Source organism: Cervus canadensis, chromosome 23 (assembly GCF_019320065.1).
Source record: "Cervus canadensis isolate Bull #8, Minnesota chromosome 23, ASM1932006v1, whole genome shotgun sequence".
Taxonomy (NCBI): domain Eukaryota; kingdom Metazoa; phylum Chordata; class Mammalia; order Artiodactyla; family Cervidae; genus Cervus; species Cervus canadensis.
In genome coordinates this window covers 15834736-15862583 of record NC_057408.1, presented here as the reverse complement: position 1 = coordinate 15862583, position 27848 = coordinate 15834736, and the positions used below count along the sequence as shown (strand labels likewise).

The window sequence follows — 27848 nt, the reverse complement described above, 5'->3', positions numbered from 1 at the left end:
TCCATTCTAGGGTCTTGGCTGTTGCTCAGTCCTGTCCGACTCTTTGCGACCCCATGGACTGCAGCATGCCAGGCCTCCCTGTCCCTCACGAGCTTCCGGAATTTGCCCATGTTCATGTCCATGGAGTCGGTGATGCCATCCAACCACCTGGTGCCTTGGTCATTTGTAACCTGACACATAAATAGGACCTCAGGGGCCTGGGCACAGGGACCCCAACTGAGACGAGGAAAACCTAAGGCCCTCAGAAGGGGCCCCCCAGCCCCCCACATGGACAGAGCCTGGGGGGCGGCAGAACGGGATGAACACGCCCGGGACGTCCTGACAAATGCAGGGCAGGGCTGGGGTGCCTGGCCCAGCAGGGACAGGACAGCTTATTCCCGGCGCCCAAGGGCTGCAGAGTCAGAGATGCCCTTGCGTCGGGAAGTGGCAGCGGTGACTCAGTCTGTCACATTTCTTTTCCTCCTGAGTCAGGGAGCGACCTGCACATGGACCCTGAGCTGAGGCTGCCCAGGGTGCCCGCCTAAACCCAGCCTTAAAGTCACAGCCTTTTCCTTTCTGCTTGGTGACAGTCAGCAACAGAGCGCCTTCCGCAGACGAGCCTCCTTGAGCAGGCCCCACAGATGCAGACCGGCTGTGCTGTTTCCCCAAGCCCTAAGGAGCCTGCTCCCCTCTCTGCACCCCCAGACAGGAGCGCTCCTTGTCTGCGCCCTGCCCGTCACGCAGCGACCGCAGAAGCGGCTTTCCCGTGGGGTGAGGGCCGCTTCACGGGGCAGACGCCTGCCCCGGATGGGCCGTGCTCACGGGGCCCCGGGCATGAGTCCTGTCTTCCTGGCGAGCTGGAGTGGGGATGAAACATCTGCGAGCAGCACCTCGTATGTGCCGGGCACGTGGGAGGGCTTCGACACGTGGCAGGTGCGTTTAAGACAGTCATCAGGCAATACTCGTTTAGCTCTGAGCTCCAAATCTTTCCGTGGACTCTGACGTCTACAGCAGCAGGTCTCGAATGCCAGCGTGCCTCAGAATCCCCTGCGGAGGGTGTGATACTGATGGAGGGCCCCACTCGCAGAGTGTCTGACGTTGGGGCCTGGGGATGTGCATTTCTCAGCCCCCAGGGTCCAGGCCGCCCCCTCCCCAGGGCTGAGGCCTGCCCCCACCTGGCCAGGGCCTGTCCTGTCCCGGCCGGCTAGGGGCCCAGACACCAGCAGGCCTTGGTTTCCTCCTGCTCGGCTCTGCCCTCGGCCTCATGTCCGTCCTTCCTTCCAGGCCCAGAGGCTTTGCGGGCCCCTGTGTCCTGCCCTGCACGCCTGAGACACCTGGCTTGACCCTCCTGGCAGCGTTAGACCCACTTAACTGTGAGGGACTCAGACGGGCTGTCTCAGCCTCCCTACGAGGCGCGGGCGTCCTGGGGCTCAGGCGCATACGGGAGGTCTGTTTTCCAGAGCGCCTCATGAAACTGCAAAGCCAGGATCCAGAGAATTGAAAAGAAAGAAGCTGACAGAGAGGTTAAAGGAAGTCGCATGAATAACTTGAGTAAGAGGAAGTAGTGGGCTGACAGTCTTCAAAGAGAGAAACACGAAAATAGAGACAGTGACCAGCGGATCTTCACGCCCAGACAGAGCAAATGCAAGGAAGCGGGCTTGCACTGTGACAGTACTAGATTTAGGGCCTCAGGGACGTTCCGGCCGCGGAGAATTCCTGAAGGATGCACAGCAGGGCCAGAGCAGATGTGATTAATCCCCACTAGGCTTGAAACAGGGACCAGAGTCTCCGTTAACACGCACGTTTCAGACATGATGCTGCTTTTCTACCCTGGGTACAGAACTGGGAGCCCTTGACAGTTTTTCAACTGCACAGGCACTTGGCAGCTGTCTGTGCTACTTGAGGACATGCTTTTAAGTTAGGTGGTGCCGGTGGTCAAGAGCCCGCCTGCCAATGCGGGAGACATAAGAGACTCGGGTTCAATCCCGGGACCAGGAAGATCTCCTGGGCGAGGGCACGGCAACCCACCCCAGTGTTCCTGCCTGGAGAATCCCGTGGACAGAGGAGCCTGGCGGGCTACCGTCCATGGGGTCGCAAAGCATAGGACACGACTAAAGGACTTAGTGTGCATGCATGCACATTGCGGAGAGGAGCAAATATTTTTAAAGAGTCAGAACCTCAGAAAAGAAGGCTCACTTCCTATTTGGGGGAGGTAAGGAGCTGGCAGAGGCCGTGGTGCTAACAGGACGTGTGTGACAGACCCCCTGTTCTCTTCCCACCTCCCAGATTTAACCATCACGTTCACAACACGTTAAAGAGTTTTTCTTCCTCATTTTTCATGGAAAGTCTTCAAATTTCTGGTGGCTGGAGGAAGTGGCTCTTGTACTGTGAACACTGAACAGGAAATGTCATGAGTTATTATTATTCCAATGAACCCAAAGGGTCGGTTTTTTTGCCGATGGTTCTTCCTGCCACTTGGAGACCTGGCAGCACTCTTGCCTTTGTCTGTGCCAGGAGGGCTTCTGTGTCACCTGTGAGGCCAGGGCTTTTGGGGGTGGGGGCGCAGAGGGGGCAGGCAGAGCGAAAGGGAAACACTCAGCTGAGGCACCGACATCCACCAGGAAAAAGGGCCTCCTGCAGGAGAAAGAGCTCTGCCCAGCTGCCGTCCAAGGTAAACACGGCTTGAGCTGGGGGCGGGTGCGCTGAGGGCAGTGTGGGAAGACCATGGCGTAGGTCACACCAGCCCTGATGATGGGCTCGGGGGACCGCTGGCCGCTTATCTCTTTAGTCCTGAGTTTTCAAACTCTGCCTACATCCTGACCCTCTGATTCAAAGACACCTTTAGGCCAGGAAATGGCTCTGAATTCCAGAGCACACAAATTTCCTGCAGGGCCCAGTGCCTTGGGGCTCTTGGCTTGTTTTTACCTCTAGGGGCTCTAAGGAATTTTGCTTCCCCATACGATAGTCCGATAATCCGAAGCAAATGGGATTCCATATCCTAAACTACATTCTTCTTTATTGTTTGGGGGGGTGGAAATCCTTTACTTGAAACTGAAACTGATTTGAGTTGGATTTGAACTAAGAAGTTTCCTTAATAAACTGCAAAAATATCAGCAAATGGTCAGCTGTGTTGTCCGGACATCTATCACTTTTTTTTTTTTTAATAGTCGGTCCAACCACATCCTCTGCCCCTGTGTCTTCGTCACCCGGCACAGCTCGGGGCACCCTGCACTTGCCTCCTTTATCTCGCCACCTTCCTGACCCCATTCAAGCTTCTCCAAGTTCCTCCCCAGAGCAGGGGCCGTGGCCTCCTTCCCGCCCCCTGGACCCACCCCCTTCCCCATGGCGCTGCTCCCCACAACCCGCACATCTGACAGCGTCCCTCCCCGGCACACAACACGCAGGGGTAAAACCTAGACTATTTGCACATAAGGCCCTTCTCGGCCTCCCTCTCGCTGCCTACCCTTGCAGCCCGGGAACACTGCCCTCTGTAATTACCCCAAACACTGGACTCCGTCCACCCCTGCTATCCCCCCAAGCCGCTCCCACCGCCAGGCAGGGCACCCACCAGCCTCGGACCCCCGCCCACAGGCCGCCCCCTTGCCCTCTTTCTGCGCCTTAGACGTGCACAGCCGCACAGCAAGAAAATGGGGCCATCCCCCGACGGTTCCAAGCCGGTGAAGGCTCTCTGGCCCTGGGCGCGCACCGCATTCTGGGCGCGCTCCGGGGACGCCGGGGTCCTGTCGCGTTCCGTCTGCACGCGGCTAGGCTGAGCGGTGCCTGGAGACCAGGGCTGGGCCCTGCTCTCCGCGGCGTCCCGCCGGGAGGAGGCGCTCCTTTTGTTGAGCTAAATGAACGCGTTCAACACAGTCCTCTTTCTTACCCTGAACATGGCAGCCCACGGAAACCTGAGGCTGGAGGTCACCGCTGGCCCACAGGACGCGGACAGACGGATCGTGAGCACACATCCACGCAGGCGAGAGCGTAAATGCTGACGGGGCTGCCTTAGACCAGCAGGGCCAGGCAGGGGGGAGGGCTGGGGGAGCCGGCAGGCCGGCCCGGCAGGAAACAGGCTGACAGCGCCCGCGGATGGAGGGCAGAGATACGTGCTGGGCCGCGCGCCGCCGCTCAGCGTCAGACCTCAGGAGCTCGCTGAGAAATCAGACCCACCAGGTCTTCTGTTCTGCCGAAGCCCACCGTCTCACTCTGGGTTTTTTTCAGACTCAGAGGTTGGTTTGGGGCGGAAAGGATGAGCGGAGTTTAATCTGTGTTTCTAGCCGTGGGTCCCACGGGAAGGTCCCACGTGGCAGCTTAGGGCTTGGAGCGTCCCAGGTGGCACTAAAGAATCACCTGCCAATGCAGGAGACAGGAGACGAGGGTTCAATCCCTGGGTGGGGAAGACCCCCTGGAGGAGGGCATGGCGACCCACTCCAGTGCAGGAGACAGGAGACACGGGTTCCATTCCTGGGTCGGGAAGTGGCACCCACTCCAGTGTTCTTGCCTGGAGAATCCCATGGACAGAGGAGCCTGGCGGGCTACAGTCCGTGGGGTCACAAAGACTCTGACACGACTGAATGTCTAAGCTCCCAGATGGCAGCCGGAGGGACACATAAGGAGAAAGGGCCTGACTGCCTAAGAACCTGGTGGGGAAGTTACAGGTGGTGGGATCAGCTGCCGGCGAAGGTGGGGGAGGATCCCAACCACCGCGGCACGGGGTGGCTGAGGTGGGGTCGGGTGTTGCTTCTCTTGCGGGCTGGGGTCTGGACTCTGCAGGCAGAGAGCAGACAGGCCATGGCTGTCCACCGCCTCCCTGGCCAGAGGGTGGGTGCCTCGGGGCGTGAGTCACTTGGAGAGCTGAGGACTGTCCAGGCGGGATGCAGACCCACATCCACAGCAAGACGGGCCCGCCAGCCTCCTCTGGACACACATGCGGAAAACACTCTGCTCTCTTTTCCCATGCACTTCACTTCAAAAATAGGAAAACAGAATGGGGGGAATTTTAATACTGAGCTAGCAGAGAAAGTTCACGTGGCTCCTTCTTCAAACAGCACTCTCTGCAAAGGAGGCCCTGGCTTGGAACTCCCCTTTTCATGGCCTCATAAAACACTGATTTACTGACCTTCAAAGATACACCTTTATTGTTTCAGTTTTCCTGGCATAAGAATTTCTGGTAGATAACTGTAAAAGCAAACTCATATTTCCTTATCAACACAGAGAATACATTCAGATTACAGATGTGCCATTTTCAGGGGAAGTGGTGGGAAGGAAATAATGGGGGGGGGAGCATTTGAAATATCTGTGATCAACAAAACCAACGAAAAGGGCGCTGATCCTGGAGTCTGTGACTCTCTAAACAAAGTAGGAACACATGGCCAGGTCTTCCCGCCAGGATGGGCTGGCAGGGCAGGGAGACTGTCGGGCCAGGGCGGGCACCCGTGAACCCTGCAGCCCCACCCGGGGGTTTCCTCGGTGGGGTCTCCCCAAGGGCCTTCCAGGGCCCACGACCTCTCTGTTCCTGGTTAGTCTACCTCACCACCTCGACAAGAGCCATACAAGTGTTATCTCAAAGACTGTAAATGTTTACTGTTCTGTCTGCCGCAGGGTTCCTTGAATTCAGCTAGCTTTACAGAGTGCTATGTGCTAGCCATAAAGTCATAAAAATATGTGGGTTTTCTTTTCTTGGCAAGATTGCTTTAGCCCTAAACCATTCAAGCCAACTTCTCCAATAGAGAGCTTTCTTCCCCAACTGCCTTGGACCCCTGATTTCCCAGCCGTCCTTCAAAGATGGCCTCGGGAGCATCCCCCTCCGAAGCCCTTCCTGGTTCCTCCAGCTGTATCCCTCCTTCCTTCCCTGCACCGCCTCGTGTCACAGACCGTCTTACTCTTCACCCGCCTTGTCCTCTTGACTGGACAGTGAAGACCCAGCTGTGTCTTGGCCTTCTGTCTCATCAGCACAAGGTTTTACATCCCAAATACCAAACACGCTTGCTGGCCCAGGTATGAGCAACTCTGCCCTTAGGTCTTGGATTACTAGGGATAAACACGGCTGTGTGATCAATTACCTCGATGAACACAGTCTGCTCCTATAGTTTCTCAACTCCAACAGCAGAACGATCAACATAAAAGTTTTCAATGTTTTTCATTCTGTAGACAAATACTCTTCTTCTATCTGAACTCACATGCCCTCACTGACACAGGCGCACAGAGATACAATCGCAGGGATGTTTTAAAAGGCAAACATTATAGCCTTCCAGGTATGTTTAAATCGATTTAATATAATGTTAATGAAATGAAATACAATGCTTGCAGATAAGGCACTTTCTGGAAGCTGTTTTTGCCAACTCTTTTACAAAAGCGATACCTATCCCACTCCCCCACACTAAACAGTTCTTCAGGCCTTGCCTAGCAGGTGAGAACTAATCACCAAGGCAATTCGTTTCTTTGAACTGATAGAACAGGTGGGCCAAAAGCAGCCGTAACTGCAGGACGGTGCTTGGAGCCACAGTCTCTGCGGGGGGGAACACGACCACCCCGGCTCAAAATCAACGCATCTCCACTGGGGAGACTGGGCACATGCTTACATCATGTGATTAGAACTATTCCAGTTCTAATCATTTCATCTAATCATTTCATCACTTCACTGTTTCCTGTTTGCTGTTGTTTTTTAGTTGCTGAGCTGTGTCCAGCTCTTTGCAACCCCATGGACTGTAGCCTGCCAGTTCGTCTCTCCGTGGAATTCTCCAGGCAAGAATATTGGAGTGGGTTGCCATTTCCTTCTCCAGGAGATCTTCCCGACCCAGGGATTGAACCCACAGTCTCCTGTATCAGCAGGCAGATTCTTTACCACTGAACTACCTGGGAAGCCCCATTTCCTGTTTAGGTATGATTTTAAAATGCACATAATTCATGCAGCTCAAAGGGAAAGGGTGGGGTAGTGGGGGAGAGTAGATAGCACTTGCTGAAAGATAGCTCTGAGAAATAAATGGGTATTTTGGCTTTTTTTTTTTTTTTTTTGCTGCACCGTGAGGCATGTGGGATCTTAGTTCCCCTACCCGGGATCCAACCCGTGTCACCCGCATTGGAAGCATGGAGTCTTAACCACTGAACTGCCAGGGAAGTCCTGAGAAGGAAAAGTTCTGATAGAGACTGCAGTCAGTGTTAGAACCTACAGCACTATGTACATACATATATGTACACATGAAGTTTTTGCAATTAACACTGTGAGATGCTTTTTTTTTTTTATGCTGTGTAGTGAGCAGGGTTTTCTCAGGTGGTAGCTATTCCCTGGAGCCCTCATCCTGTGGTTCAAATAAGGCAGCACACCCGTCCAACCTGTTGAACACTTCGTTAGGCAACACCTGAAGGGCTTACAATGAGGAAATGCCTTCAGGCTTTCCCACCTTCCCTGCCCCCAGCCATTCCCAGAGGCTCCCGCAGGCAGAAAGGGGACAGGCCGCATCTTCCTGAGAACTGTCTGCTCCAGCCCACAGCCTGTACTCCGGTCCAGGCGCTAGTCCCAGGCTGATTTGCCATCTCTCCTCACTCCAAAGGGCCCTAGAAGCGCTGTTCCCTCTGGAAGCTGTCAGCAAGAGCCTAAGCCAGTCTTAACAGAGCAGGGGAATCTGAAACTGCTGAAAGCAGAAAACCACCAGGACTTGCCCTTCCCTCCGAGGGACTTCCAAGGCTTTCGGAGGACTGTGGGGCTGGCTTTCCCTATAGCTCTCCTCCAGGGGAACAGAAAATCAGTAACTGCTTTTGTTCACCTGGCAACTGGACCAAGTGATCTGATAGAGAAACTTCTGTCCAGAGGACTTGGGATGGGGAGGGAACCCGGATCCGGGAGACGCTGGTTTCCCGGCCCCCCAGCCCCCTTAAGTTTTGAACAGCCCCCGGGACTCGAGGGGAAAGGCCGCAGAGGGGAGTCCTGGGCTGCTCCGGAGAGCAGCGCCCTACTCACCGGCTCCCCGGCTGACTTCAAGCGCCCCAGGTGCGTTGGTTTTTCCAACTGTGAACACTATTTTGTCCCAACATCATCACAGGGGTTCTGAGAAATGATTCTATGTCATTCTGGCCCGGAACCTGAGCCGGTTGATCTTAAACTGTTTGCAGGTTCGGGGGAGTTGGGTGGGGGGCGGTGGGATCGGAGGGGAGAAGGGAGACTTAAGGAAAGAGGGGAACGTAAGAAAGTAATCTGATTTTCTTTTTTTTTTTTCTTATTTCCTTTTTCAGAAAAAAATCTCCTTTGTCCGTGGGATTCTCCAGGCAAGAATGCTGGAGTGGGTTGCCATTCCCTTCTCCAGGGGCTCTTCCCGACCCAGGGATGGAGCTCTGGAAGGAGAACCCAGGGTCTCCTGCACTGCCGACGGATTCTTTACCGTCTGAGCCACTAAACTACCAAACCCTGTCTCGGCGTGCGCGCTGGACACCGCCGCGGGGCGAGCATCAGCCAGCCCACCTTCCGACAGCCGCCAAGCGGCTGTGGGGAGACGGTGCGAGGCGCAGGTAGAGGCAAGGACCGAGGGCTCAGACGGCCCGAAAGGAGAATCCTACTTAGGACAGTTGCTTAACTTGGGCGCTGCCTGCGGTTCTGAACTTTTCTCTCGAGTCCGTCCACACGGGAAGGGGCAGTGTCTACGCCGCTGTCTCCGCGGCAGCGATCGTGCGGGGGCCCCTCTAGACGCTCCATCACCGACGCCTGCCCCTAAGTGTGGCTTTTGGAGGTGTCCGCGTTCGGGTGCCCGGGTCCCGCAACTCCCCGTTCTGCACCCCAGCATCCCTGCGGCCCCCGGTTCCCTCCTCCCACCGTACGACCGCACCCCCCGCCGCTCTCCGCCCCAAATCCTCAGCCCCCCGGCTCCGTGAGAGTCTCGGAGCCCCCGGCCCCGCTGAGGCACCGCGCGCGGGGAGCGCGCAGGGAGCCGGGGCGCGGGGCGAGCGGGGCGGGCGGCCTCCTTACCTGCAGCCGGCCGAGCAGCGCCAGCAGCACCAGCGGCGCGGGCAGCGGGCGGCGCCGCCGGGCGCGCGAGGCCATGGCGCGGAGGGCGGGGGACGGCGGCCCGCTCTGAGGCCTCTGCTGCAGGCGCAGCGGCCTGGGGCGTCGGGTCCGCCCGCCCCGCCCCGTCCAGCCCCGCCCAGTCCCGCCCCGTTCCCTGGCACCCGCCCGGCCCGCGCTGCGCCCTCCTCCGGCAGCGCCCGGCGCGGGGCCGGGACTCTGGGGGCGGCGCCCGCGTCCCGCGCGCTCTGGGGCTGGAGGTGATCCGGGGGCTCTCGCCGCGCCCCCGCGGAGCTCCTGCCTTCGGGAGGCTCCCGCAGACACTGCGGGCCCGCATCCCGGGACCCTCGGGGCTTAGATTCCCCTGAAAGAAGGTAGCCCGGTGGCCCCGGCCCGCCCGGCGCGCGCCCCAAGCCCGCGCTCAGGCTTCCAGGCCGGGACCTCCCGAAGCGAATGCCCCGCGACCAAGGGTCAGGCGGAGAACTCCTCGCGATCACTGCCGAGGGCGCAGGTTCAGTCCCCTGGGGGTTAGCTCAGCTCAGTTCAGTTTAGTTCAGTCCAGTCGCTCAGTCGTGCCCAGCTCTTTGCGACCCCATGGACTGCAGCACGCCAGACCTCCCTGTCCATCATCAACTCCCGGAGCTTGCTCAAGCTCAGTCCATCGAGTGGGTGATGCCTTCCAACCATCTCATCCTCTGTCGTCCCCTTCTCCTCCCGCCTTCAGTCTTTTCCAGCATTAGGGTCTTTTCAAATGAGTTGGTTAAGACCCCACAAGCGGCGCGCCTTGGCCAAAGAAGAAAAGAAAGAGCAGCCTGTGGCTGACAGCAGAGCCGGGCAAGCTCTTGGAAAAGTGTCAGAGACACCCCTCCAAGCCCTCCCCACTTGGGTGCTTGTGCTAAGTCGCTTCAGTCGTGTCCAATCTTTGCGACCCCATGGACTGTAGCCCGCCAGCCTCCTCTTGTCCGTGGAATTCTCCAGGCAAGAATACTGGAGTGAATTGCCTTGAGGCTTGAACAACCTAATGAATGGGAGAAAATACTTGCAAATCATGTAGCTGATAAGGGAGTTAGACAGTAAAGAATCTGCCTGCAATGCAGGAGACCCAGGTTCGGACTCTGGGTGGGGAAGATCCCCTGGAGAAAGAGCATGACTACCCGCTCCCGTGTTCTTGCCTGGAGAATCCCACGGACAGAGGAGCCTGGCGGGCTACAGTCCAAGGGGTCGCGAAGAGCCAGACACAACTGAGCGACCAACACTTCACTTCGATGTGATTATAAATATGGTAAAATTTAAGTCCGGCTATTTGTTCTCTATTCCATCTTTGCTCATTTTTTTCTTACCTCCTTTTGGATGATTTGAGTATTTTTAGGGTTATGTTTTTTTTTTCTCCATTGGTAGCTTATTTTATATACCTCCTGTTTGTTTTGTTTTTTTAGTTCTGGGTTTGCAATATGACTATGGCATCACAGTCTGCCTTCAGATGGAACCCTGCCACTTTAGGTATAGGTAAGACCCTTACACCAGCATACTTCCATTGGTGCTGCTGGTTGCTTTACTTTCTGACTCCCTCCTGGGCAGCCTGAGGGGTACCCTGCCCAGTTACTTTTGCGCCTTTTGGAAAGCAATCTGTAGTGTTGGTTAAAAAAATTAAAAGTGCAAATATCCTTTGGCAAAGCAACGACATATCATAGTAGAAAAAGCTAGTCACAGAGTAATATCGTCCCCCATGTCTGTAAAAAATAATAAAAAACATGATTTTACTTATCTAAGCAAAGAAAGTTTCTGGAGAGACAACAATAGCAAATACTAATAGCATATTTACATTTACAAATTCACTTAATCCTTGCAACAGTTTTGCAAGGAATAATATACCCTTTCTACAGATGAGGAAACTGAGGCATAGAGGTTAATAACTTACCCTTGGGTCAGCTGCAATAAGTGACAGAGCTGGGATTCAAACCTTGGATGTCTGGCTCTGGAGTGTGTCTTATTACTAAGCACCAGTTTTTGCTCAGGTTTTAAAAAATTGAATTATAGTTGATTTACAACACTGCGTTAGTTTATATAGTGAAGTGATTTGGTTATATTTATTCTTTTTTCAGTTATAGGTTATTACAAGATACTGATGGTGCTATACCATAAGTCCTTGTTGCTTACCTATTTTAAATATAGTGGGTATATATCTGTTGACTCCAGATTTATCCCTTCTCCCCTTTTCTGTTTGGTAACCATAAGTTTGTTTTCTATGCCTGTAAGTCTGTTTCTCTTTTCTAAATAAGTTCGTTTGTTTCTTTTTTTGTTTGTTTGTTTTAGATTTCACATATTAAGCTAACTTACTTCACTTAGTATGATAATTTCTAGTTCTATCCATGTTGTTGCAAATGGCATTTCATTCTTTTTTATGGCTGGATATTATTCCATGGTGTGTGTATCACAACTTCTTTATCCATTTATCTGTTGATGGACATTTAGGTTAAAGCACCAAATACTAGCATTAGGTGAGTTGTAAAAGAAAAAGTAGAAACTACTCATTTTAACTTTTGACGTTCCTAAGCTGTTTACACTGAGGAAAAAGTACTTTTGTACTAACTGACAGGTATGTAAGTTTGGTAAATAGAGGTTAAAACTCCAGATGAAGTAAGTATAGGAATTGTACAAAATTACAGATTAAAAAAATATTTATCTGGCCTATTGTTGTCTTGAATGTGGAGACAGACTTTCTGGAAATGGCTGTGTGTGAGATTCTGATTTTGATAAAAGGAACTGACTTGTGGGAGAGGGTACACTCACTGGGGCACTTCATGAGAAATACCAAGGCCTACTCCTGGCATATTTCCAACATCAACCCCTTCTTTTTTCAAAAAAGATTAGGGGACTTAAAACTTCTGCTTGGAAAGTCCCAGAGGTGAGTGTGCTGGTTTTGGAAGCACTCTAAACAACAGAATGCCCGGGTTAGCATATTAAATCTACTAAAACAAGTTTAACTGAAGAAAATAATTACTTTTAAAGACTCTATTTCTATATTTACAGCTCACTCAAATAATTCAAATACTTTATAGAGATTAAATAGAATTAAGTAGAATAAATTTGTTGTTAACAAGATCATTAAAATGAGCTTGTTATTATGTTAAATAATAATTTATTATTATTATAATAAATAGCATTATTATGAGAAACATGAAATTTAAATCAAATACTATTTTCCCTATTAAGTGAAGAATGCTTGCACTATAACTAAAGAGATTTCTCATCATTTACAGAAAGTGTTATTTATCATTTTTATAAGTCCATTTATAAGCACATGTACAATTAAATTTTGGTTATATGTAATAAATGAAAAATTCATTTTAAACAATAGATGTTTTAACACTTATTAAACATTTCCAATTTTTACAGAGTAATCAGCCAATGGTGATTTGTTTTATTTGTACCAGGAAGAAAAATAAAGGAATCATAGCTTTATTTGAAAACTGTTTTACGTGGATAATGTGCAACTAAGCCTGGAAAGCCTTAGTACTCCCCACTTCTGCAAGAAGTTTTTAAGGTTCAAGAATCAAAAAGGTAAATTAAAATATGGCTGTCATTTTTGTTTCAGGTGAATGGTTTGTAAGTATTATATCAATAGTATTGTATTTTAATGGTCTGTACTAGGCACCAGAAAATAGATACAATCTTGTTAATAAAATGCTTACAAATGTCCACATGAATGAGAATTAATCAGCTTATATAATTTTTTTCATGTGGTGACAGAAAATAATCACTGGGCACAGAGCTAAAGCAAATTCATAAAAAGTGAAGTCATTAAGTGAACATCAGACTTTACAAATCTTTCAGTAAAAGCTCACTAGTAAATACAAATGCTTTTATTATTTGCTCTGTTTGCTCTTCCTGTCATCTCACCCATAAAACACTTTTTAAACCAAAGTAAACCTTGATAAATAAGTGTTCACTCACAGATAAATCAAGGGGCAATACTATCCCTTAATGACATGAAGAAATTTAGTATCCAGGTCTGTGAGAGAGACCGGCCTGTCAAACCCTTCCTGAATTGGGTCTTGTCAAGTTTTGCTGTCAGTGTTTTGCTGGACAAGACTGAGGTATATGGAAGACCTTCGAAAAGTTGTATAATATGGCATTATTTTTCCTTAAATGTTTGGTAGAATTCACCCGTGAAACCATCTGGGCATGGAGGTTTCTTTATGGCATGGTTTCACATAACAGGTTCACTGTATTTAAGAGACACAGAGTTCGACAGAGTTTCTGTTTCTTTCTCTGTTGGTTTTGGTAAGAAGTGTGTGTGCGTGTGTGTGTGTGTGTGTTTAAATAGAAGTATGTTCATTCTGTCTAATCTTTTAACTTCACTAGTGTACAGTCATTTATAAAATCTCATATTTTTAATGTAGTTTGTAAGGATTTCTTCTTTTTAGTTTCTAATACTGGTAATGGCAGAAAGAGAAGAGGAACTAAAGAGCCTCTTGATGAAGGTGAAAGAGCAGAGTGAAAAAGTTGGCTTAAAGCTCAACATTCAGAAAACTAAGATCATGGCATCTGGTCCCATCACTTCATGGCAAATAGATGGGGAAACAATGGAAACAGTGAGAGATTTTATTTTCTTGGGCTCCAAAATCACTGCAGATGGTGACTGCAGCCATGAAATTAAAAGACGCTTGCTCCTTGGAAGAAAAGCTATGACCAACCTAGACAGTGTATTAAAAAGCAGAGACATTACCTTGCCGACAAAGGTCCGTCTACTCAAAGCTATGGTTTTTCCAGTGGTCATGTATGGATGTGAGAGTTGGACCATAAAGACTGACTGCTGAAGAATTGATGCTGTTGAACTGTGGTGTTGGAAAAATTCCTGAGTCTCTTGGACTGCAAGGAGATCCAACCAGTCCATCCTGAAGGAAATCAGTCCTGAATATTCATTGGAAGGACTGAAGTTGAAACTCCAATACTTGGGCCACCTGATGCGAAGAGCTTACTCACTGGAAAAGATCCTGATGCTGGGAAGATTGAGGGCGAAGAAGGGGACGACAGAGGATGAGATGGTTGGATGGCATCACCCACTCGATGGACTGAGCTTGAGTAAGCTCTGGGAGTTGGTGATGGACAGGGAGGCTTGGCGTGCTGCAGTCCATGGGGTCAGAGAGTTGGACACCACTGAGTGACTGAACAACACCTGGTGATTTATTTATGCCTTCTCATTTTCTTGGTAAGTCTTGCTGGGGTTTAATCAGATTTATTAGTTCAATTCATTAGAATCAAATTTTTATCTTTCTTCATCTTCCTTATTGTTATGTTTGAGTTTTCTATTTCATTAATTTCTGATCTTTATTGATTCTTCTGCCTCATGGTTCCTTTCAAACTTCTTAAAATGAATGTTAATTGACCTTAAGCCTTCTTTTCTCACTTATGTATTTAAAGCTGTATGTACAGCTCCCTGTAATCATGGCTTTAGTTTTATCTCACAAGTTTCATATTTCCCATTATTTAATAAAAATGTTTTCTAATTTTGTCATAGCTTCCTTAACCTGTGGATTCTTTTAAAAGCACATTGCTTACTTCTTTAACATTTTATATTTTCCTGTTACCTTTTTAAAAAGAAAACATACTTGGCTGTACTGGGTCTTAGTTGGGGCATGTGGGATCTAGTCCCCTGAGCAGGGCTCGAACCCAGGCCCCCTGCATTGGGAGCGCAGAGTCCTGGCCACTGGACCGCCAGGGAAGTCCCTATTTATCCTTTATTTGCTCCATATGCCTTTTTGCCTCTGTGAGATGCTACCTAGGATCACTTTCCTTTTGCTTGAATTACTTTCTAGGGTTTTTCTTTGGTGTGAGTCGGCTGGTAACAAATTCTGTTTTGGGGGTTTTTTTTTATAGGGGAAGAGGGTCTAAAAATACCTTAACTTGCCTCCATTTGAAGTCATAGGGTGGCAGTTATTTTCCCTCAGCATTTAAAAAACATAATTGCTTTGTTTTCTGTTGATATGCCAACTATCATCCTTACAGTTGCCGCTTTTAAGATCTTCTCTTAGTATTTGGTTTCCCGCAGGTTTACGCTAACGTGAGTAGGCTTAGTTTTCTTTGAATTGATCCTGTTTGTGATTCATGGCCTCTCTTGATATTTTTTGATAGCTTAAAAGTTTTTGTGTCCACTCTCTCTTCAAATAACATTTCTGCCCAATCTCTCTATTCCCTTCGGCCCCAAATGACTTTTACCCTCTTTTCTGTGTTTTGCATTAAAAAAAAAAAAAAAATCTGTGCTGCTTCCTGTTTCCAGTCCCACATGCAGGGAGCCTGAAGCCGCCACTCTGTCCTGACGAGTCAAAAGCAATCAATGGTTTCATCGTCGTGTCTGACTCTTGCGGCCCCATGGACTGTAGCCCGCCGGGCTCCTCTGTCCACGGGATTGTCCCAGGCAAGGATACTGGAGTGGGTTGCCAGTTCCTTCTCCTGGGGATCTTCCCGACCCAGAGATCAAACCCTAGTCTCCTGCACTGCAGGCGGATTCTTTACCTACTGAGCCACCGGGAAATCAGTAACCCTCCCTAAATCCATTTAAGAGAAGGGAGGTACCAGGGCATACCACTGCCCCCCAAACTGGAGAGACTGACAGGCAAATACAGAGAATCACAAATTATCAGAGCAGAAAACTCACAAGCTATAACCTCTGTGGGAACCAAGGCAGGGGTGGAAAAACTAGAACTGTAATCGATCAATTGCTGCAGGCCCAGAGAGGACAAGTCTAAGAGTCACAGACTCCAGGGATCCCCGTCAGAGGCCCCTCCTCCTCGTTTGTTCTTACCTCCAGGAGCTTGACCAGATTCACACAGCAGACGTCAGAGAAAAATCCCCTTAATCTCTAACCCTTCCCTCTGGGCACACAGGAACTCAAGGTCTGTCTTCAGATTTCTCATCGACATCCTCAGCTTCTTCTCTTGGACTCATCTTATGCTAATTGAATCCTGATTACCCCTTGGTAAAAACACTGCCTGCAGTGTAGGAGACCTGGGTTCGATCCCTGGGTTGGGAAGATGCTCTGGAGGAGGAAATGGCCACCCAATCTGGTATTCTTGCCTGGAAAACCCCATGGACAAAGGAGCTTGGTGGTCTACAGTCCATGGGGTTGCAAGAGTCAGATACGACTTAGGGACTAAACCACCATCACCCCTAAAACATCACCTTCATTGCTATTTTTTAGAGTGGAGGCTTTTCCATTTTGTTTCCACAGAGCTCTGTGCTCCTAAAGGCTGGACAGGTATAGTATTTGCTTTTCACGTCTACTCTCAAAGGAAGCTCTTTCCAGCTCACTTACATATTGTTGACTTTATTTAGGACCATCTGTGCGATTGTTTCCCCCCTTTCCCAGCTCGATTCTATGGGTCTATCACGATGATAATTTCTTTGCAAGAGGTTTACTATCCTTGTCTTTTCTCCTCATCTTTTGCACCTGGAAAAACCTAGACCTGGTTCTACTTTATTGTAGGTATACTTCACATCTGTTCTGACCAGCTAATTTTGTCTGGAAGAAAAAACAAACAAACAAACCACAATTGTGTTAACTGCCTTTCTTAAAATTTGTAATTACTATTCTCAAATCAGCTTTCACAATTGCTTGTCAATTTAACAATTCTATCCATAATACTCTGCCATTCTTGGAGACAAAGATTTCTACCTTCTTTTTCCTCAAACCTCCAAAACTTTCCACATGCCGGCCACACTATCTTTGCTTCATACTTTACTGTGAAGAGATGGAAAACCCCAAACCTTCCCAGCACTACATCTACCAAATTACCTCCAGTGCACCTATTCTCTCCCAAGTACGGAGGAGGCCCGACGCGTTCGTGTCCTGAACCGCGCCCCTCGCCGTCTCAGGGACCTCACTGTTCCACAGCCGTTGCCTACTGCTGCTGTTGCATCACCGTTCTCTCTCAGTTTGCAGCCTATGTACAGATCTAATTTCTCTTGTTCCAAAACTCCCCTCCACACCTCTCCTGGACCTCACGTTCCTTGCTAGATGCCAGGGCTTCTGCTCCCCTTTATGGCAACATTTCCCGTCCCTGTCTCCCTTCACACTCTGCAATCAGGCCTCTATTTCCACCGAAGCCCTGAGCTTACTACTGACGTCATCAGTGACTGTAATCTTCCGCCGATCTTAGATCCACCCTCCTACTGACTGCCGAGGGGCCACCGCTGCTCCTTGGGTGTTCTTTGCTTGCAAGAAACCACCCTTTCTTGGTTTCTCTCCAGCCTCACTTCCCTTGAGTCTTTGAGCAGCTCCTCCTGCTGTACTGAACTTCCAGATACCAGAGCGTCTCAGGGCTCAGATTCGGGTCTCCTCCACGGTTACTCTCTCCCCAGGCCATCTCATTTAGTTTCAGGGTTTTACTCAAATATCAATGACTCCACGACCTGTATTTTCAACCTTGACCTCTGTTGAGACCCAGACTTGGATAACTAACTTCTCATTTGACCTCGAGACACATACCTCTCAGATATCTCGATTTTGGCACATCTCAAATAAAACTGTAGATTCACTCCTAAAATTTCCTTACTGTTATCACTATTTATTCAGTGAATCCAGCCAAAAATCTCAGTGACACCTTTGATTTTTCTTTTCCCCTCACTCTTCATACCCAAGCTGTCATGCCAATATTACGTCCCAAATTTCCCTCAGTTTTTCCCCCTCCATTTTTGTCCAGGCTGCCGTCATCTCTTGCTTAGACATTGCCTTAGCTTCTGCCTGCAGCCTCTGCATGCTTGCTGGGTCGCTCAGTCGTGTCCGACTCTGCGGCCCCATGGCTGTAGCCCACCAGGCTCCTCTGTCCATGGGATTCTCCAGGCAAAGATACTGGAGTGGGTTGCCATTCCCTCCTCCAGGGGATCTTCTTAACCCAGGGACCAAACCGTTCTCTCTCGTGTTTCCTGCATTGGCAGGTGGGTTCTTACCACGGGTGCCACCGGGGAAGCCCCTGCAGCCTCTACTCCTGCCTCTTTCCAGGGCATTCTTACAAAGCCTGCTGCTGCTGCTAAGTCGCCTCAGTCGTGTCCGACTCTGTGCGACCCCATAGATGGCAGCCCACCAGGCTCCACTGTCCCTGGGATTCTCTAGGCAAGAACACTGGAGTGGGGTGCCATTTCCTTCTCCAATGCATGAAAGTGAAAAGTGAAAGTGAAGTCGCTCAGTCGTGTCCGACTCTCCAATGCATGAAAGTGAAAAGTGAAAGTGAAGTCGCTGTCGTGTCCGACTCTTCGCGACCCCATGGACTGCAGCCCGCCAGGCTCCTCTGTCCATGGGATTTTCCAGGCAAGAGTACTGGAGTGGGGCGCCATTGCCTTCTCAGGTCCAACCATAATGTAAACTGGATCAACTCAGTCTACTACTTCAACCATGTGAAAAGAAAGTGAAGCCACTCAGTCAAGCCCAACTCTTTGCGACCCCACGGACTGTAGCCTACCAGGCTCCTCCATCCATGGAATTTTCCAGGCAAGAATACTGGAATGGGTTGCCATTTCCTACTTCAGGGGATCTCCCCGACCTAGGGATCGAACCTGTGTGATCTGGCTATACTCCTCTCCAGTTTCATCTGTTGATACACCATCACATTCAAAATGCTGGAGTCACATTGGTCTTCTTTTTCCAATTCCCTAAACACACCAAGGCCTATGCACACATTGCTCTTTTTCCTCTTCCTGGTCTCACATGGGTAAATCTTCCTAATTTTCAGGTACCATGTCACCTTACGGAGGCCTTCCAAAGTGCTCACCCTAATTAAGGTACGTCTTCCTCAGTCCTGCCCTCTCAACCTGTTTGTTTCCTTGCCTGGCTGCAAGCTCGGTTCTATGTTGGCCTTCTTCATTGCCTCCCGTGCCTAGCACAACACAGGTACTCCATAAATAATACACATGTCGAGTAGTGAATGACTTTATAATCTTTAGAAAGGGATGGTTTTACTACATTTACAAATGGCTTAGAAACCGTGGTAAGGTCTGTTGATAAATGGGCTGCTCAGAGCCAGAGATATGAAGACGAGCTGCGTCGAGCTCTTTAGGCCACGTGCGCACGGCACAGTGCCTCACTTGTGCTTTTCTTCACTGCAGTTGGCTATCACTGTTCAAAGATCCACAAGGTGGGTCTACACAAAGTTATGTTCTTAAAGGTCAAATAATGGCCTAAAATAGTTTATCTTAAAAAGCAGATTCGTGAAAAGACAACTCAGTACACACTGATTTCACGTCCCCAAACTTTATAGTTTAGTTCAGAGACTATTTATTTGAACCATTTTTTCTTTTCCAATAAGGAAAGGAAGCTTGATAGCACCTGAACTGATACCCCATTAAAGTTACCTAAATTACTCACAATTTCAATCAGGTTGTAAGTTAATCTGATGTTTAGCAAGTAATCTCTCAAAAGGGGTGCTGATGCCAACAGATGAAGGTCAAAGATGCTGTGTATAGAGGTATATACATATAGTGATGCTACCACTCAAGCATCGTTCTCAGATTAATACAGCAAAATTGTTACCTACAACTCGTGTGGATTTCTGAAAAATTTTAGTCTCTGGCTTGCTTTGGAGCATAATTTCAAATGAACTTTTCATTACTTTGCAAACTTTGCTTTTATTTGTATCATTTTTACCTCTGTTTAAAAAGAGCGAGGATGGGAGTTTTCCAGCTTGTTTTGGAAGAACACACCCAGTTTCATGATTAGTGTCTGTCTTGTCTTTAAAGAATATATTTTACAGTAGAAAGCCATGTGAAAATAAATGTAAAGTCTTACTGACATTAAGATGTTTAATAGCATAATAAGAGGGACTCGAAACACACTGCATATCTTGCTGGCTGGTGCCTTTCATGAAAACCTGTTAGTATTTGGATAAATGGATTCACAAATTAATAAAACTATCACATTAAAAATACATTATATTTATTCACCAGGTAACAAACATACTAATGTTACTATGGTTCAAAGCAAATGAGAATTTAAACATTTTTTCTTTAAATCATCTCAGAAATGTTTTCATTTTATACAACACAATGCTTTTTAAATAAAAGTAAACTAGAAGAGGTAATTTATAGAGATTATATTCCTAAATTAAAATATATTTAAGTGAATATACAGTTTCTCATTTCATTTTGCTTAGCTGGAGGATATAGTGTTTCAAAATGAAAATAAATACACATAGCCAAAATCAAAACCAAAACAAGTATGCAAAAACATTTTATTTATAATAGATCAACATTTTTGACATGAAAGGAAGCCACTTTCAATTTCTCAGGAATGCCTAGAATCCAACAGTTTCCATAAAGACTAGCTAACAATTATTTCACTGTAGGTTAAAGAAATAATTTCAGAATAAACTTTTTAAATGGCTCTGCCTATGGCAATTTATTTTTTATAAGCTTGAATGTGTGGTAAGCTAGCTTTGCCCAGGAAGTGAATGTAATCCAACTATATTCCAAGTGTATTAAAACCAGTTTATACAACAGACATGACAATCACCCATGTGTATCAGCTGTGCTCAAAAGAGAATTCTCTTTACCAAAATATGCATTTTTCAAAAAGGCCTCACATTAAACCCTTAAACCAACCACCTCCCTCTATGTCCAGGATCACTCTTTTCTACTTCAAGTTGCGTTACTTGACAGACAATTGTCAAATTCCAGTGGAACTGTACACTGACTTAAGACTCTATGTGATATATATCAAACACAAGAACAGTCACGGACTTGAAGAGACAGGTGATGACTGTGACCTATTAGTGAGTAAGCCAATGTCATTTTTTGTCTAGAGGGGAAAAAAGCAGCCCCCAAATGTCCTGAACTTTTCTGTACCTCTCTGTAACACATGGGGTAAAAAGATAATCTCTGAAATTAAAATTCATCAGAAAATTTATCACCTTAAATAGAATGTTTTATGTAAATAAGCATTAACTTTTAGGTCCGAACCATACTTTCTTCTGTATTTCCACTTGGGGAAAAAAAAGTCACAATTATTAGCTCTTCTTACTTACATTTAGTTTGAGTGTTTAAATCTACTACACACCAGTTTGTGAAACTCACCGTGGTTACCACCCCCCATGCGTCATGTGCTCTCTTTCCTCAGGTAAGTCCATCGTATTCATGTAAGTGACGGGGAGATTTAAATAGCACTTAAAGAGTATTCATGAGGGCGCCGAAGTGTTGACAGTTACATTGTTATCTGTCGCCTGCAGGACTGGCAACCCAGACTCACCACGGCACTGTAAGTCCTGTGTGAGCGGGACGCGCACAGCCCCACAGACGCGCAAACCCAAGTCCAAAGGCACGAGTGATGCTGGTGGCTCTTCCCAGTCAACAGCTAAGACACGACACAGAGTCTGCGTCCTTCCTTCATAATTTAAATACTTAAGCAACCTCCATTTTCATTACTTTATAACAATGACTTCAAATTTACATTATTTTAAGTACCATTGTAATAGCTTAGTGTATCATACAAGTATTTGCTAATATCCCATCCAAAAATTAAAAAAAAAAACCTCTTCACTATATATATATATAATATATAAAAAAAATATTCTGAAAGACAAGAACATAGAGGGGGGACTTGGTACAGACTATCAACTCAGTTTTTTTTTAATCACCACAGTTGGAACTCCAAAATTAACAGATATACAGCAATAATCAAAAGCAGTGCAAGTATCTTTGGAGGTTAAGATAAAATTATAATGCAAGAACAAACAAAGAAATAAAAAAGGCAAGTACTTCAAGTACAAGGAACCAGTCTGCTTGAGGTCCATCTTAGTGTTTACTGGGGGCTTCCTTGCCGCTCTTACTTCTTTCTCTGAAACACGTTGGCCAGCATGGCACCTGATGTTGTCAACTGACCCATTTTGTTCAAGAACTTGGTCTTCGTATCTTCACTCACTAAGCTTGCAGCAATTGACATTGAGCTAGGAAAAAGATTTTGAAATTTGTGTAAAGCAATTAAAAAATGAAAAGTATCTATTTTTTCCAAGTCTTTAGGAACAGAACGTTAAGAAGTACATCCTGAGCTGGCATCACAAAAGGGAAACTCACACCTACGGAGCAGAGCTTTTAGGTGCCACAGTAGGTTAGTGGCTTTGGTGTCAATCATGTCTTGAAAGGAAGCCGTGTGGTATAGTGATTAGAAGCAAGTCTGGAATGAGACTGAATTTTCAGTTCTGTCATTCATGAGCTGTGTGACTTTGGGCAAGTTATTTAATCTCTGTTTCCTCATCTATTAAATGAACATAATTCTAGTACCTACCTCATAGGGCTATTCAAGGATTATAAAGGCTTCCCTGGAGGCTCAGCTGGTAAACAATCTGCTTGCAATGCAGGAGACCCAGGTTCCATCCCTGGGTCAGGGAGATCCCCTGGAGAAGGGAGGGGCAACCCACTGCAGTATTCCTGCCTAGACAATTCTATGGACAGAAGAGCCTGGTGGGCTACAGTTCATGGGATTGCAAAGAGTTGGACATGACTGAGCGACTAACACTTGGTCCCCTGTTGAGTATAAAGTGCTTATTAGCAATGACAGGCATGTTATTCTTCTTCTTATTAGCATTACTTAATTCTTATAGCAACCTTGGAAGATAGATATTATTCTTATCTTCACAAATGAGTAAACAAAGCCACCCTGAGGTCTTATGCTGTGCCGGTAACAATCCTGTGACGTATTCCTGTGTGTGTGGGGGGGGGGGTGGGAAGAAGAAACATGTAATCACTCGCCAACTGCACTAGTGTCCATCAACGTGAAATCTTCTTTCTCTTTAGCCAACCTTCTGTGTAGGGAGTAAGCACAATCTAAATGACTACTAAAGACTGCTGATACATCGTACTACTGAACAAAGTATTAATCAGGGACATTTTTCAGTGATTCAACAATTGTGCTATAATAAATAGACTCAGGAGTCCAGCTTACTGGCTTTGTGACTTTGGCCAAGACGCTTTAAATCACCCTGATTCAGTTTCCTCCTCTGTAAAATACAGTTTGCAACTGTTACTGCAAAATACCTTGAGGTCTACGTAAGAGAATATGTCTGACCCTGTCAGAGACAAGTGAGTGGCGAGCCAGGTACAGGAGCTCAACAGATGTCTGTTAAATCTACACATGGAGTAAGCGCTGCTGCCAAGGACTTCTGGCTCTGTGTGGCCTTCAAAGGTGTGCGCCGTGCGTTACTCAGGTCAGCAGCTGACCACGACAGCCGTCTTGAAAACCTCTTTTTCCTTTTGCTCTTCCACCAGTACCTCCAGCTGGTGTGTCCCCGTGTCTCTGACCCCTCCTCTCTTGCTGGTGTTTCCCTTCCCACAGGTACTCCTCCACCAGGCTCAGTATCTGACTCTAGTTCTTCAATTACAAAACATGCTCATTCTCTATGTTTCAAATAAATTTCCACAGGATGACTCCAAAATCTTTATTGAAACACAACACCTTGCTGAGGGCCAGAATCATCAGCTGTTGTATACTAGATAAAGTCAATGTCCCAAGCACTTGTTTCAGACCCTAACTTTAGAAATAAAGAGCTCCATTACTTTGGCCACCTGATGCGAAGAACTGATTCACTGGAAAACACCCTGATGTTGGAAAAGATTGAGGGCAGGAGAAGGGGGCAACAGAGGATGAGATGGGTGGATGGCATCACTGACGCAATGGACATGAGTCTGAGCAAACTTGGGGAGATGGTGAAGGACGGGCAAGCCTGGTGTGCTGCAGTCCATGGGGTTGCAAAGAGTCAGACACGATTTAGTGACTCAACAACAACAACCCCATTTTTATTTCTTTCCTTGCCAGTAGTTCTATCATTTTCCTCTCTTCCTAGCAGTGAATATGATGGCTCTCAAACTATCATCAAATCTTGTGACTTTATAACATCTCTATCATTTACTTTTATTTCTAATGCCAATACTTTACAACTGGATTATTCCAACAATCTTGGATCTGGGCTTCTTGTATTAGTCACTCACCACTTAAATAATCACTTCTTTATATCACACCCCTTCTCAAAATCTTCAGTGGCCACTTACTGCCTCCAAGATAAAATATGCATGGGATTCAAGAAACAGCCATCTAATTCTTGTGTGGGTGTGTGTTTTAAACCAACCATCCCCAAGTAACTCCTCGACTCCCTTGAGTCATGTTTGCCTAGTCTAACTGTTTGAACTATTCTCAACTTAAATATCCCTTCTTTGCTGTCTAGCCAAGTTTTAAATTCCATGATGCCTTTCCTTAACACTGTAGGTTGATGGTACTGTTTTCTTTCTGTAGGAAACAGTGCTAAGTCAGAAGATAAGGTTTATTTTAGTCTGCATCTAGAGAAACAGGAGACATGGGTCAGATAATATTCGAGATACCATCAAGTCACTGATTCTAAGAGGAGCACAACAATATGCTAAGGAGTCTAGAAACCAGGACATGAAAGTGAAAGGAGTGACCCAAGTTTAGCTTGGAGGAGAGTTAGCAGGCTTAAGACACCTTCCTATGAAAAGTGAAACATAATATACATCTGCACAGCCATGTACACCTACAGAGACCTACTGAGGCACATCTCAATTATCTGGGGAACTTTTTGATGTGGATATCTAGACCTAACCCCAGTGATTCTGATTTTTTCCTTCCAGGGTAGAGGACATAGGTATGTATTTTACAAAGCTTTCTAGTAAAGCACCACTGCATTATAGCATTTTTTTGTTTGTTTTTCTGAAGAGTTTGTATTTTTTATTACTTTGACAAAAGAGTCTGACTCTGACCCCTTGCCAAAACTTGTTTTAGAGAGTAGATGTTACAGGAAGGGAGACTTTAACTCAGAATATGAAAGGAATTTTTAAAAAACCAAGTGGTTAAAAATGAAATGGACTGCCCTGTAAAGTACTGTCTTCTTACTGCAGGCTTTCAAGGAAATCTCAGACTTTTCCATTGTAATTCATAGCTTCCCGTTACTTGTTGATTCTGCATCTATAGAACCTCTTGCTTCTGGCCTATTTTAAAAATTATTTATGTCCTAGAATACTTCTCTCTCTGTCCACATCACTCTATCTTACAAGTTGAAGACCACTACTTCTTCTCTTTTAAATTCCTGTTTGATTTTTTGACACCACTCTGAATTGCCTCCTAATTCTTAGCAAAGCTTCTCATGAAGTGAAGTAATAGTCACTCAGTCGTGTCTGACTCTTTGCAACCCCATGGACTGTAGCCCACCAGGCTCCTCTGTCCATGGGATTCTCCAGGCAAGAATACTGGAGTGGGTTGCCATGCCCTCTTCCAGGGGATCTTCCTGACCCAGGGACTGAACCCGAGTCTCCTGCACTGGCAGGCGGATTCCTTACCACCGAGTCACCTGGAAAGCCCAAGCTTCTTCTAGATGCTGCATTTTAAACACAGGTCTAATTTTATATCTGAGCCCTCTTTCCAAGTGAGATCATCCATCCACCTCCACTCCTCTAATTACCACTGATATTCTAATAGTTCCTAAATCTCAGTAACTGCTTGCAGTGGTTTTCTAACTGTACTACAAACTGTAAATGAACACGTCTCTTGAGAATAGCTCCACTTGGCTGTACTGTGCCATCATCCAACCTGGAAATCCTTAGATTCTAGTTCTCTCTTAGTCTAATCTGTTGCCAAGTTAAACTGAATTCATATCTGAATATATCCTGAATCCACCTTAATTCTCATACTCACTGTTAATATATATGTTGAGTAATGAATACATGAGGATTCATTATATCATGTTTAGTTTGTGTCTATTTGAAATTCTGTGGAATAAGTATTTAAAAAAATGATAATACAGAAATTTGAATAATACAGGAAAACTATGATTATAAAAGTGAACTTTTCTTTTTAAATGGAAGGTCAGATAACCAAAGGCATCTCAGGAAGGTACAGAGATTTCTTTCTTGTAAAACTCCTGCATGCTAATTTATGAAAAGTCATTTAGAATGTATTTCACATACAGTTTTTCTCAATTTTGGTCCCAAACCTTTTACATTTTAAACTAATAAGGCATCAAAAATGTTCATATTAAATGTACAAAAATGAACAGAATTATATGCTTTAATGTTAACTTTATGGATTTCGTGTTCAGAGTAGAAACCTATTAAAGTATTTCTATTTTATAACTTTCTATGGCTAAAATGATAGAAGAGCTCCCACCATTCAAGGAGACTAAGGCAACAGTTCTGACCTGTGGTAAGGGGCAAAAGACTCTGTGTGTGTGTGTGTGTGTGTGTGTACACGTGTGTATTGGGGTTTGGAGTGTGGAGGAAAAGACAGTGTGTGTGTGTGTGTGTGTGTGTGTGTGTGTGTGTGTGTGTCTGTTGGGGTTGGGAGTATGGAGGATTTTCTGCATGGGTACCTGGCCTGACAAGATGAAACACATATTCCTGGTAGTTACGTTTATAAAGGAAACACCTTTGAGTTTTTCATGCCAGCAGATTCCATTTAAGATTAACTGTTCAAGGTTACTTTAGAAAGAGTACAACAGACTATTTATAAATTACTTCCTGTCCTGAAATGACCAACTTTATTCTTCACATCTATGTTCATATTTTAATTTCACTAAATCTTTGACTCTAATTAGTTTGGTTAGAAGCATGTGACTAGAACATTCACATGCTGACAATCCTTTATGTAGTGAATCACATTAAATGTTACGACTCTTGTCACAAATTTTTAGAAACTATTTTCACCAGTGATTCCCAAATCCAACTACCTATCAATATCTCTTTGGAAGCTTTTATTTTCTTTTTTAATGTTTTATTGAAGTATAGCTTATAAGGGTGTCCCTGATAGCTCAGTTGGTAAAGAATCCACCTGCAATGCGGGAGATCCTGGTTTGATTTCTGGGTCGGGAAGATTCCCTGGAGATGGGATAGGCTACCCACTCCAGCATTTTTGGGCTTCCCTTGTGGCTCAGCTGGTAAAAAATCTGCCTGCAAAAGTAAAATTAAAAAAAAAGAATCTGCCTGCAACGTGGGAGACCTGACCTGGAAAAGGTCAGTTTTCATTCCATTCCCAAAGAAAGGTAATGCCAAAGAATGCTCAAACTACCTCACAATTGCACTCATCTCACACACTAGCAAAGTAATGCTCAAAATTCTCCAAGCCAGGCTTCAACAGGACGTGAACCATGAACTTCCAGATGTTCAAGCTGGATTTAGAAAAGGCAGAGGGACCAGAGCTCAAATTGCCAACATTTGTCAGATAGTTGAAAAAGCAAGAGTTCCAGAAAAACACTACCTCTGCTTTATTGACTATGCCAAAGCCTTTGACTATGTGGATCACAACAAACTAAGGAAAATTCTTCAAGAGACGGGAATACCAGACCATCTGACCTGCCTCCTGAGAAATCTGTATGCAGGTCAAGAAGCAACAGTTAGAACTGGACATGGAACAACAGACTGGCTCCAAATCGGGAAAGGAGTACGTCAAGGCTGTATATTGTCACCCTGCTTATTTAACTTATATGCAGAGTACATCATGAGAAACGCTGGGCTGGATGAAGCACAAGCTGGAATCAAGACTGCCGGGAGAAATATCAATAACCTCAGATAGGCAGATGACACTACCCTTATGGCAGAAAGTGAAGAGAAACTAAAGAGCCTCTTGATGAAAGTGAAAGAGGAGAGTGAAAAAGTTGTCCTAAAACTCAACATTCAGAAAACTAAGATCATGGTATCTGGTCCCATCACTTCATGGCAAATAGATGGGGAAACAATGGAAACAGAGCCTTTATTTTCTTGTGCTCCAAAATCACTGCAGATGGTGACTGCAGCCATGAAATTAAAAGACACTTGCTCCTTAGAAGAAAAGCTGTGACCAACCTAGACAGCATATTAAAAAGCAGAGACATTACTTTGCCAACAAAGGTCCACC

The 27848-nt window shown here is 46.3% G+C and overlaps 2 protein-coding genes across 5 annotated transcripts in view; both read right to left on the bottom strand.

The window, feature by feature from the left end:
• The window catches only part of TNFRSF11A (TNF receptor superfamily member 11a), a 60015-nt gene extending 50919 nt beyond the window's left edge, over nucleotides 1–9096 (bottom strand). The window contains exon 1 of one of the 3 annotated variants that reach the window (XM_043444046.1): nucleotides 8936–9096. In XM_043444046.1, the coding sequence (XP_043299981.1) occupies nucleotides 8936–9010 (75 nt within the window). In that variant the 5' untranslated portion in view covers nucleotides 9011–9096. Of the gene's footprint in view, nucleotides 1–3862; nucleotides 4382–8935 lie in introns of those variants that run through there. The other 2 variants (XM_043444045.1, XM_043444047.1) reach the window with 2 other exon arrangements.
• Nucleotides 9097–20179: 11083 nt separating this feature from the next.
• Nucleotides 20180–27848, bottom strand: part of RELCH (RAB11 binding and LisH domain, coiled-coil and HEAT repeat containing) — a 113250-nt gene continuing 105581 nt past the window's right edge. For both annotated transcript variants that reach the window (XM_043444211.1, XM_043444212.1), the window contains exon 29: nucleotides 20180–21903. In XM_043444211.1, coding sequence (XP_043300146.1) covers nucleotides 21783–21903 — 121 coding nt within the window. In that variant the 3' untranslated portion in view covers nucleotides 20180–21782. The remainder of the gene's footprint in view (nucleotides 21904–27848) is intronic.